We start from the raw sequence: 12,537 nt of genomic DNA on the forward strand, positions 1-12,537 counted from the left end.
GGAAAAGCATTCGTGACCCTGAAGCCGCTCCACGATGTGTGGGGGTTGTCCCCACTTTTCACCTGCGGAAAAGGCCACCTCAGGATTGCATGCCGCTGTTTCAGACCTGCATTACTCTGACTGGTTTTGTCCACTGAATCTGCCTCGTAACTCGAAGTGCCCAGACCCAAAAGCATTGTTTTGTATGGAAAAGTATAGTTCTTGGGCCGCCCTAGTGGGCCTTAATTAGTCTTGAACCTATGTATGTTTTATCTTTTATATTGGGCTTCCGCCAGAGAAGCCAAGAGTATCCACATCTTTAATGGGCCCGGGTCATACCCGGCCCAGATCTAGTGTTCCTACGAGCCTATAAATACAGGCGATAGAGCACTGAAAAAAGGATCTCTCTTCGACTTGTATACAGTTACTTTGTCAAAAAATAGAGAGAAACTCCATTGTAAAAGACTTTCCAAGCTCTAATACAACTGACTCGTGGACTAAGGCATATTAACGCCCCAACCACGTAAAAATCCTGTGTTAATCTTCTACCTTCCATATCATTAGTCTTAACTAATATTCATTAGTGTAGTTTCCGAAAATCTCGGTAAACAATGAGTTTTTGATTCGTTTGAGCCTCGGGATTTGATGATTTTGGATCATTGGGATGTTTTGGAACTTTGATTTTTGGATTTGGAGATGTTTAGGTATGTTTTTGGAAGGTTTAGAATGTGGAAAAATGGAGTTATGGCTGGTTCCCAGGTGGGGGCCGTGGCCCTGTTCTTGGGCGCTGCAGCCCAAGCTTGATGCTGAAGGAGGTTGAGGTTGTGCGTGCTGGGGGCCGCGGCACTAGGTAAGGGGCGCCGCGACGCTTGCCCTTGGTGATTTTATTTTGGTTGGGGGTCGCGGCTTAGGGTTTTGGGGCCGCGGCTCATGAGGGTTTTTGAGGCCAATTGGGTGTTTTGATCATGGGAACTCAATTTTGGGCCTCGGGATCATTCCTACTACCCGGTTTAGTGGGGTTCGATGTCTTGGAGGCTCGATCTTGGTTCGGGAACCTTTGTTATTCATTTTATTGATGGAATCCCATATTTGGTTATGACTAGGTGACCGTTAAGGTACTAAAAGACAGATCGTTCTAAAGGGTCGTTCTTTTATTAACTCTCGCTCGAATTAGAGGTAAGAAAATTGCACCCTGTGTATATGACATGCGTGGTTGTTATAGAGGCATGTTGGCTGTTGATAATTCTACAAAATAGAGTTATTTTACCACTTTTTATGTGCTAATTGTTGCTTAATTCTTGAGTTTTTAATTGATTTATTAAGTTTCAAAGTAATTTTGAATTTATTGGGTTTATTTTGATTTTATATATTTGTGTGTGTTTTTATAGTTATTTTGTTGTAAAATGATGTAGTTAATTATTTGAATTATTGTAGTTGAATTTGAGGTAAAAAAATGTTGTATTATTGAATTTAAGTGTTAAATATAAATTAAGTTATAATTAATATTTTCAAAGAATTAAATTGATTTATTTTATAGTTGAAAATATTTTATTATGGTTTATTTTATGTTTATTTTGTAGGGATTTTGTTGTATTTTTGTGTTTGAAAAAAAATGATAAAAAGCTGAAAAAGAAGTGGAAAGTAACATTTTTGAAACACTTTCAGCCAACTAGGCACCAGCCCAAGCCAGGCCCACGCCTAGACTCAACCCAGCAAAGAAGCCCAGGCCCGCTTGGCCATTTCCCAGCCAATGCACTGCCAACTCACGCCTTGCCCCTACCCTTCACGTGCAACTCCAGGCAGCTGCATTCCCCTTCCAACAGCTTCACAGCCCACTTGCCTGATGCCACACGAAGCAATCCCCAGCCGTGCCCCCTCTCTTCCACTAATTCTTCCATATCTCTTTCCATCTTTGTTCTTTTAGTAGATTTTATGTATTTTTAGAGGAATAATTTGGGGGTTTCTCCTTCAAATTTTCCTATTTATGTTTGTAATTTTTATTTTGTATTTGCTATTCTAGTTATGAGTTTCTAATCTTTTTAAGATTATTAAGGTGATGATGAAACAATTTGTAACTAGATAGTATTTATTTTGTATGTTGATTTCCCATTTTGTGCAACAAAGTTTATGGATTTTTTTTCTTCAAATATCTTCTTTCATCATAAATATCATGTATTTTTTATTGTTAGCACATATTTACACTTTGTTCTTCATTAGTGCAAAAATATAATATTCTCTGTGTAAGATGTGTCATTAAATTGTACACATCCAATGCTTAGAACAAAAATATTATATTTTGCCTTATAAATAATGTTCATTGATTTATTTGTTATTTCATTAGATTTATTTACACTAAATGCTTTGAAATTATACTTTTTGAAAAGTGAAGATACATCCTATATTTTTATAAAAACTTGTGCTTAAATAGAATATCTAATTTGAATAAGTGATGGTATGATTAATTTCTACTATTACTAAAACTTGGGAGTCAATGTACTTTTAAATATTATTGAACTTATATTTTGTGGATTCTATTATCTTAATAATCTTTCTTTTACTATCTTGATTTCTACTTTTAATTTATTTTTATTTATTGTCTTAAATTTCTTTATTATTGTCTTTTATTTTATTTTCATTATACAAAACTCTCATCAATCTTTGGAGCTAGGTTAGAATTTATTACTTTTGATTTAAAATAGTTTTCTTTTTTATTTTAGACAACTCATTTGGGTTCGATCTCGTGCTTACACGAACACTATATTCCATATACAATTCGTGCGCTTACGAGTATAAATGTTTAAAACATACCCGTTTTGGGTCCATCAGCTATTAAATGTGGACATTGATTGCATATTAAATGCTTGGCAAATCTTGCTTACTTGTGTATGACACTGACTATTCAGAATCGACACTGGTCGCGTATTACTGACCTGAGAGTCAGAAACGGCATAAGCGTCAAGAACGCAGATCCGATAAAAGATTAGATCTAATCGATATCAGCGTTGAATGACTCTAGGAGCATTAATGCTGGACCGACCCTAAGGTCGATGAAAATTATAAGCGCTTGACTAGTCTAAGGCTAGTTACTCAGAGCCAGGGCCTAAGGCCTAGGTGACTGTTTGTCTCGTGGCTAGGGAGCGGAATCCCATGGTTGTGACTCAATGGTCATGCGGTAGGTTATATTGGTGACTAGTTCATCGAACACCTATCTTGATAAGCTAGTGAAATGATCACTTATTTGTAAAGCCTAGGTGACCCTATTGTCACATGGCTAATGGGAACGAAACCCACTTTAGTGACTTTTCCAATTGTCACTCCTTTATTTTGGACTGAAAGTCCTGAATGATTATTACAATCATTGTTGATATTATACTCATGCAATATTGTGTTTTCTTGCTGGGCTTTGGCTCATGGATGCTATGTGGTGCAGATAAAGGGAAAGAAAAGCTCACCCAGCCTTGAGTGGAAAGCTTAGGTGGTGTTGTGTACATATGCGGCCGCTTGATCACCACGGCCAAGGAGTTCTCAAAGGAACTAGGGGGTTTACCCTATTTTTGTCGCTTAGGTCGGCAGGTTGTAAATTTAAACTGTAATGACCATTTTGAGTTGTAAACAACTTGTAAATGTTTTGATGGGCCCATGAACAGTTTTATGTTTTAAACAAAATATATCTTTCCCTTTTGATTAGTTTTTCACTTTAATCTGTTAATAACACCTAGAAGCACGTTTTTAACCAAAGAACTCGGGTAGCAAGTTAAATTCCGGTTCAACGTTCACCGTAACGGTCTTGGGATAACCAGGGCATTACAGTGGCTGTCACTATAGCCTAGATTTATGCATTTTGTAGAATGGAATTGAAATTTATGATTTTGGTAAGGCCTAAGACATGGAAAGCAAGCTGACCCGAAGACATGAAGGAATTTATAATCTGGTGCTTTGTTTAAGACAAGTTCGAAGGGTGACTTGTTGTCAAGTACTGGTGTAGGTAGTCAATTAATAAGATATATTGTAGTCTGAAATGCATCCCACCAGTACTTTTGAGGAACAACAGATTGAGCAAGCAAGGTAAGTCCCATATCCACGAAGTGACGATGCTTGCGTTCAACTCTTTCGTTTTGAGCTGATGTGTGCGGACAGGATTGTTCAAAGGTTATACCACTATCAATAACATCACGAGTGAAGGCTTGATACTTTCACCCCAGTTTGTGTGAAGTGTTTTAATTTTCTTTCCGAACTGATTTTCAACTAAGGCTTTGAATTGTCGGAAAGCAATGACAACTTCAGATTTGGCTCGCAATGGATAAATCCAAGTGTACCTACTAAAATCATCAACAAAGTGTATATAGAATTGAAATTTTTTATTAGACATGATTGGAGCTGGTCCCCAAATATCAGAATGCACAAGATCAAGAATAGATAAGGCACGATTTTCATTAACTCGAAAAGGAAGTGAGTGCGATTTGCCAAGTTGGCATGCTTCATAGAAACTTGGTTCATTAATATCGGATTTTACATTCATTTTCTTTAAAACAACATCTAAGACACGTCTGGATGGATGGCCTAACCTATGATGTCATTTATCCTTGATTGAAATAAAAGATTTAGCAGCCACTGGCTGGTGTACATTTGAAATAAAAACAGCTGGTATGTTAGAACAGAAGCTCGGCTGAGACTTGTTGGAGTGTGTGTGTGGTGTCTCAAATTGGTAGAGGCCATCCTTAAGTTTCCCTCTGAGTAGTACCAGCCTTGTCACCTTGTCCTTGACATAACACAAATTAGAGAAAAATTCAACAAAGATATTATTATCAGTTGTCAATTTTGAAATGCTAATTAAGTTTCTAGTAATGTTGGGAACATGTAAAAGCTCTTTCAAGGAGAGTTTTGAGTCAAAATGAGTTGGGAGAAAACCAGAACCAACATGTTGGATTTGAAGTTGGTTACCATTACCCACCATGAGAGTTTCCTTACTAGTATATTCCTCCTTCTGTTGCATCTTGTTGGACTCAACTGTGATGTGGCTAGTGGCTCCACTGTCTGCATACCAAGAATTGTGGTCAAGGGTGTTAGGCGATGTTATGATAGCCATTGTACTTGCAGGGCCTTTGTTCGGATGGGAGTTTCCTCCTAGTGGTGTTCCCATGAAGGATTCATCATATCTGTTGTAACAGTAGGCCGCAAAATGGCCATATTTCCCACAGACCTGACAAGTGGGTTTGGGACCATTGCTACGACCACCACCTCTGCCACGGTAACGACTACCTCCTCGATTGTTACTCAGACTTCCTCAGCCTCCATTTGAGGTGTTACCAGCTGAACCACGACCACCAGTAGGATAGTTGCCCTTGTTAGCCATATTTACAGAAAGATTACCAGCATTGTTGAGTTTGTTTGTGCCTGAGATAGCACTGAGTCGATCCATCTTCCCATCAACACTCAGCAGAATATCTTGTAGCTCTTGCCAGGAGGTAGATGAGCGAGCCTCAATGATCAAGATAATGGGCAAGTAGTCAATGTCCAAACCAGAAAACACATTTGAAACAAGATGAGATTCAGGATATGGTTCACCTACAAGAGCAAGGGCATCAGCCCATTGTCATTTTTGTCGAAGGTAGTCTGCCACCGTGAGAGAACCTTTCCTGGCTGTCTGGATTTTGGTTATGTATTAATCTATTTTAGCCCGAGAGTGAGCACCGTAGAGGGCTTCGAGAGCACGCTAGAGGGAAGCCGATGAGTCGCAATCCATGACTTCAGAGGCTATCCCTTCCGTCATTGAACCATATAACCAACCGAGTAAAAGTTGGTCATTCACAATCCATTGCTCAAAGGCTGGATTTACTTGTCTTATGGATTTGACACTATTATCATCATCAGCTGAACTAGGAAGATATTCTGAAGGTTTGGGTATGGTGCCTTTGATGTAGCCGTCGAGTCGATGCCCGCGGACGATTGCTGAGACCATGGTTTTCCACAGAGTGAAGTTGTTCTGATCCAACTTCAGGGCAAAAAGCTGGTTGAGTGTACTCCCAAACTGAGGTACATTGAGGTTGGGAGCTTGAGTTTGTGAGGACAATGGCTGTTAAGGGTTGCCAATTGCAGTAGAGCCAGACAGTGGGTTTTCTCCATTGTTTCCATCATTAGCTGCAGAGGTGCCATGAGTTGGAGTTTGAGTGTCAGCCATTGTTGTGAGCGTCGGTTCAACCTGGCTCTGATACCAACTTAAGAAAATAGAGGTACTATGAAGGAATAAAACTCAGCTCAATTTGAAATTGAGGAGAGGATTTCATTTATAGTGTAATGAGTATACAAAGAATATTCTGGAATAGTACACGTATGCCCTGACAATAACCATTTGCACAGAAATAAAAGAGTAGTACACAGAATATTCTAACAGAAAAAGGAAGGGGAAATCCTAATAGAATTTGTTACACCAATGAGCTGTCCTGTGTCGTATGAGCACTATGAGCTGAGGCTCCATTGTGTCAATTGGTTATTTCCGATTTCTCAACATGTCACATGTCCCATAGGGTTAGTTTTAACAATTGACTAATGACAATGAATTAAGTGCAACAAAATCCACTACTTAAGTAGTTTTGTCGTCAATTTTTTTACAAGGGTATTTAACAGCAAGAATTGTAACTACTTGAGTAGTTTTGCCGTTAAATTTTTTACATAGGTATTTAACTGCAAGAATTGTAACTAATAGAGTAGTTTTGCCACCATTATTGTTTTTCCATATTCTTTTTACAATGCCAAATTATTTATTTTAAAAATTGATGTGGTAGTAACTGGTTATCATTATCAAATATATATATATATATATTGTAATAGTAGTAACTGATTACCACTATTAAATTTTTAGTTTATTATTGATATGAAAGTAATCAGTTACTATTATGAAATTAGATTAAAAAATAATAATTTGATAGTTGGTAATCGGTTACCAATGTCGAATTAGCCATTTTAAAAATTAATGTGGTGGTAATTGGTTAACATAAAAAATTTATGAAAAAAAAACCCATAAAAATGTAAAAGAAAAAACAAAAAAGCCATCAAAATGTACAAAGTTGAAACCCATATTTATCAAACTTATAGAAAAAAATACCATATATCATGTAATTTGCACTTATATTCATATATACATAAATAAATCATTTTTTTCTTTTTGACCTTTAATTTTAATCTAAATCCTTTCAATAAATCACTTTTATCATAAATTACAATTCCCAAAATATATATTTTTTCGTACAAAATGTATGTTGCATACATAATTGTTACAAAAGGAATAAATTGCAAGCATGGGAAGGGTGGCTGTACAAGCCTTGTTGGGAGCAGAAGGCACAGGTGTGTTTGTACTAAAAAGTGCACATATCTGAGATTGTGATTTTTCAATTTTATATGTATGAAACACTTTATTAGGATTCAAGTAGAAGATTCTAAGAGGAGCCAGAAACTCCAATTAATAAAAATAATTGAACAGTTAATAATAGAGTGTATATATATATATAAATAGTATAGATATAGGTTTGAGTTGATGTCCATATCTTGGTGGGGATACCAATTATTAACTCTAAATGTGGAAATGCACATGTTAGAGTCACACCTATTAAGTAATAGTTAACAAACATGATATAGTAATGGCGTGGCACATTGTCTTCCACATTCAACTCCTTATATAATTCTATTCATACTTTGAAACCCACATTTAAAAATATGTTCAACTAAGATAGGAATAGGATCTATGTTCAACTAACAAAATATCATAGCCTTTATACTATTTTGGATATTTTTTTTTTATATTAGTTTAGATTTTCGGTTCCAAATAATTATGTAGATGGATCATATCATTCTTTTTATTTCTTTATATTCTAGAGAAATCTATGTGTAAATATTTTGTCTTATATTAGAAGTTCAAGACAATAAAAATAATGGTGATACACAAGTCATTAATGATTCAAGAAGAAAAGTTATTGCAGCTAAGGAGCTTTAGGACAAAATGAATGGAGTAAAGACTTGGTAAACTTGCTCTGTGTATGAATCTTTAGTGTGTTATAAGTTAATCAACAGCTAAATTAGTTTGACATTTCTTTTTCAATCTTTTACTCTTTGTTTTGTAACTACCATAAGTTCTATGTGATTTTACAGCTCAAGGTTGTTTCTATATTAATAGTGAAAAGACAAAAAGTTCAAAAATCCATTTAAATTACAAAAGTAGTAAGAAAAAAAAAGGGTCACTCACTGAAGACAACTAACAGAATTTGGTGACAATTATTAAGCTAGGTTCCCCAAAAACACTATGACTAAAGAAACAAAAAAAGAAAAAGCCTTCATTTCCTCTTGCAAATAAAAAAAAAAAAATCACTTTTGGAAAAATTAAAAAAAAAAAAAAAAAAATCCAATCTCTATCCATCTCTCAAGATATTGAGTTTCTCCACCTTCTAGGAGTCTTTTTGGTCTGCTGTTCTGCAGCTGTTGTTGGGAGCTGAGACCCAATTTCATGGTTCTCTAAGTGTGTCATCTTTGTAAGCTTACCAAGTTTCTTCCATCCACTGGTCCAAGCAGAGGCTTGTTTTTGCTTTGACATCTTATCGAACTGTCGTTGAAGGGTCTCCATGTCGTTTTGGAGTTCAACATACTTGGCTTTAACAGTCTCAAGCTCAAACTTTAGTGTGTTAATGTCTTTTTTGGCAGTTGCCCATCCTTCTTGAAATGATTGTGGGGTCCCCTCAAGTAGACTTTTTCTGTTTGAGACCATTGGCTGGAACTGGGTCTCTCCTGCAGTCTCTTTCAGTGTAGTGTTGGCCAAGGCATTACTTATCTTGACCTGTTCAGAGAAGAGTACTTGGACAACTACTCTCAATGGAAGCCTTTCGTTTTGAGCAGCGTGCATACAAGCATCGATTGATAGCTTTTGACAATCCATTACTCGACAAAGTCTCTTCCTTTCATGCTCGGAGAGTGTTGGATGAGCCTGTTCATAATTTTGATCGAGTTATAGAGAGTTTCTCAGCTAAAAAAAAACATTTCCCAGATGCCAAGTTGAATGATGAAGAAAACCCAATAAGAATATATGAAATCAGCAAGAAAGGAGCAAGAAAATCCACCATTCTTATTGGAAATTTACAATGCAGCTCCATTTGTTTGCTAAGTGTATTACTTGGGAAAAAGGGTATTGGCCAGAAATTTTTTTGCATTTAGTTTTGATTATGTGAAGTAGGAAATTTCTAGTTTCATAAAAAAAGGTATTGAAAAAAATTGCATGGATTGAAAGAGTGAATTATTTAAAACAGAGGAAATTTACCTTAAGATAGGAATCTATCGCCCTATAAAGGCCATCATCACAAGTCCTTGCAGATTCGGGTAAAGCTTCGGCCAGTACCTGAAACTTAGTGAGAGAGAGGTTTCTATCTCTAGACACCTCTGTAAGGTAACTATCAACAAGTCTAGATACTCTCATCTTGGCATTAGGACCAGCAAGAGCAGCCCTTTGACTTGCATCATACATGTGTTTATCCGAAAAAGGTTGCCTGCTCGGACTTGAACCTTCTGTCTGTTCTTGAACCAGAAAATGCTCTAAAAGCCTCTGAACAAGATCGACATCAAACATAGTCTCTCCTTTGTTGAAATTAGGAATCAAAAGATCAGCCAAAGTGGCTTGCTCAAACTGCATTCCCACTCTCTTCTCCAACTCAGTCACCAAAGCTGGCGCCACTTTCAACATGTTCGCCATTCTCAGCAGCCTAAGAAGGAAGCTGCAGGACACACTGTCCTTCTGCGGTGGAATAATACTAATCAAGCTCTCGATTATCATCCGTTGATCTTTTGCCTGCACCGTGGGTATCTCCTCTTTAGTCCCTGCGAGAATCATATGAAGCCCGCCTTTCCAACTGGCAGCTCCACTGTTGCTACTGTTGCTGTTGCTGCTGTGGCTGCCTTCTTCTCCAACTATAAAGCCATCTTCACTTATCAAACCCGGCAGCCATTTAGTTGCATAATGCATAATTGCAGCTCCAATAAGCTCAAATCTCATACCCTTTACTTTAATCGCCGTAATGACTCTAACATAGTGATCAATCCTTAGAATTGAGGCATCTTCAAACCACCAATCAGGTGGAACTTGCTGCTGACTCCTACTGGGGCTAGAGTCCTTCCTCTCATTCCATTTCGGGCTTGAAACACTCTGGTGTTTCCCAGTATAAGCCCATCTAATCCCTTTAGGATTGGCACAAGCCTTCCAAGCGATAGACTCACTACATCTTCTCACAATTTGAAGATTCTCAGCCCAAGGAGAGAGCTTCTCACAACTCTTCAACACAACAATGGAGTCTCTCCATGAAGACAAAACAACATAACTCAGAAACGCTTCTGTCTTGAATATAAGATTGCCTTCTTCTAAATCCTCAGTCATTTCAAGATACTCTGCGCCACACCGGAGGCCGGATATGTTGGCAGCAGTTAGATCAACCGCTACTCCATAACAAAACTTTGCTGCTAGCTCAAAAGCTTCAGGCCCTCCAGGAATATCATCAAGAACAACTTTACTCATCTCCGGGTCCCGGGCTTCATATATGATTCTATTCATCTTTCCACTCCTTGATAGAAGGGGATACTTAAAAAACCACAATTCAGAAACAGTACACAAAATTTTCAAGTCTTGTCAGTAATAAACTTTTAGAAGATTATGTAAAAGTTTGAACATTTGGGGTTTAACAATTATCTACCTTGTGCAAATGAAAACTGACATCTCCAACTTGAACAAGCAAATCACTCGGAATATCAGTAGCCACATACCTTAACACATAAGAAAAAGAAAAGTTAAAGCAACGGAAGACTTTTCTAAATAGCCATTTCATCTCAAATGGGTTTTCAGATACCAAGCTGAACATTCCATCCAGGGCAGAATTTAAGCTCCAAAACCTTAAAACAACAGTAAAAAAACGTGTTACATACCAGTCACGGCCACGCTGCTCAAACCCATCAGTTTTGACACCATGTTTGCTTGAGCTAAGAACTCCATTCCCATACTCTCGCTCAGCAACAGACTCAGTTTCAGATTCCCACATGGTACCAAAAATCCTGGAAAATCTGAGGTGGGTTTTCTCAAGAGAGTTAAGAGACTGAAAATTCAGAGCAGAGAAGAACACTGATATAATTAGATGAAGAAGAAACAACAGAAGAGATCAAAAAAACAGAGATAAACCAAATAATGAAAAGAAAAAATAGAAGAAGAAGACCCACATGGGATGCTTAGAATAATCTTCAACTGTCGGCTTCTAAAACTGATTTTCAAGAGCTATTACAGGCTGTGAATGGGCATAGTTAGTGCTACTACTACTACTACTGTATATTGGATCATTTCGACTATCATTTCTTTGCATTTTGTTTTTAACATGATTATTACCATTATTAAATTTTTAACTTTAGAAAAAGAAAAGAAAAAAGAGAGAAAATTTTGTAATGGAGTGAGTTGAATTAAAATGGTAATATTAGAAAGAAAAAAAAAAAAACTGGTGCTTTTTAGAGAGTGATTGTTGTTGTTGTTGTTTTGTTGGTTTCTTGTGTAAAAGCAACGTGTTCTGGTCCCTGCTGTTTTGATGTTATTATCGAATTGAACCATTTGTATGGGATAGGATTGGATTTTGATTGGGGTTCACTAACTTGTAATTTATTCTCTCGGAAAACTAGAAAATTAAATGCAACTTTAATTATTATTCCATCTTTATTCTCTTAACTCAATTCAACCATGATCCGGATTTCAAATATTTTAATTGGCTTTTATGGTCTTAAAGTTTGGAACTTTTTGTTAATTTTTGTTTAAAAATGGTTCATTTAATTATCTATTTATTTGTTAAAATGGATTGTGTTGATTAATTGAACACTTCAGAGAGCTACAATCCAACCATTTTTATAATTATACATTAGTAAATTATGAAACCTAAAAAAGATAGGGAGAATTCTTCTGTGCACCCCACTCCTAGTGTTTTTGACTCAAAAAGTATTTTCAGTGAATTTTTGTTATGATTGTATATATTGTAGTAATTTAGAGCATTTTGTAAAATTTCAGAAAATTTCTAATAATTTAAAGTGCTAAAAATTATGTTCAAAACAGGTTGTTGCATGCGTAACTATTTTTTTTTATGTGTGTGGAATGTTATATGTTTAAATCTTATTTTCAGCACTCGAAATTTTCTAAAAATTTGCAAAATGCTCTAAATAATTACAATGTATACGATAATAAAAAATGAATTCGTTAAAAATATTTTCTAAGCTAAAAACACTAAGAGTGCACCGATATGCCCATTTTAGAAGGTGCACGTCAAAATTAGCCAAAAGATATTATATAACTTTAGAGAAAAATTACAAGAATTACAGTGACATGAGTGTTTGAGCATCAATTTCAGTCAAACATATAACTAATATTTGGTAGAATAATTAACTTTTAGAAAAATATATAGAAATGTGAAATTTTGTATGTTAAATAATGTAGCAAATGCACATACTTAAGCAAATAAAAACATATGCTAATAAACAAAATTAATATAATATTAATTTATTAGGGCA

The 12,537-nt window shown here is 36.2% G+C and overlaps 1 protein-coding gene across 3 annotated transcripts; it reads right to left on the bottom strand.

Annotated features, from left to right (window-relative positions):
• Positions 1–8,103: 8,103 nt before the first annotated feature.
• LOC133781945 (root phototropism protein 3) lies at positions 8,104–11,441 on the bottom strand. 3 transcript variants are annotated; one of them, XM_062221061.1, is made up of 5 exons: positions 11,215–11,441; positions 10,927–11,061; positions 10,698–10,767; positions 9,278–10,585; positions 8,104–8,947 (listed from the first exon to the last, which is right to left on the bottom strand). In XM_062221061.1, the coding sequence occupies exons 2-5, from the start codon at positions 11,037–11,039 to the stop codon at positions 8,390–8,392; spliced, it is 2,049 nt and encodes a 682-aa protein (XP_062077045.1). In that variant the 5' UTR covers positions 11,040–11,061; positions 11,215–11,441; the 3' UTR covers positions 8,104–8,389. The 3 variants fall into 3 exon arrangements, with proteins under 3 accessions (XP_062077045.1, XP_062077043.1, XP_062077044.1); XM_062221059.1 differs by having other exon boundaries at positions 10,927–11,093; positions 11,215–11,440; XM_062221060.1 differs by lacking the exon at positions 11,215–11,441 and having other exon boundaries at positions 10,927–11,199.
• Positions 11,442–12,537: the final 1,096 nt, after the last annotated feature.

This window comes from Humulus lupulus, chromosome 6, assembly GCF_963169125.1.
Source record: "Humulus lupulus chromosome 6, drHumLupu1.1, whole genome shotgun sequence".
In the NCBI taxonomy this organism is placed as follows: Eukaryota; Viridiplantae; Streptophyta; class Magnoliopsida; order Rosales; family Cannabaceae; genus Humulus; species Humulus lupulus.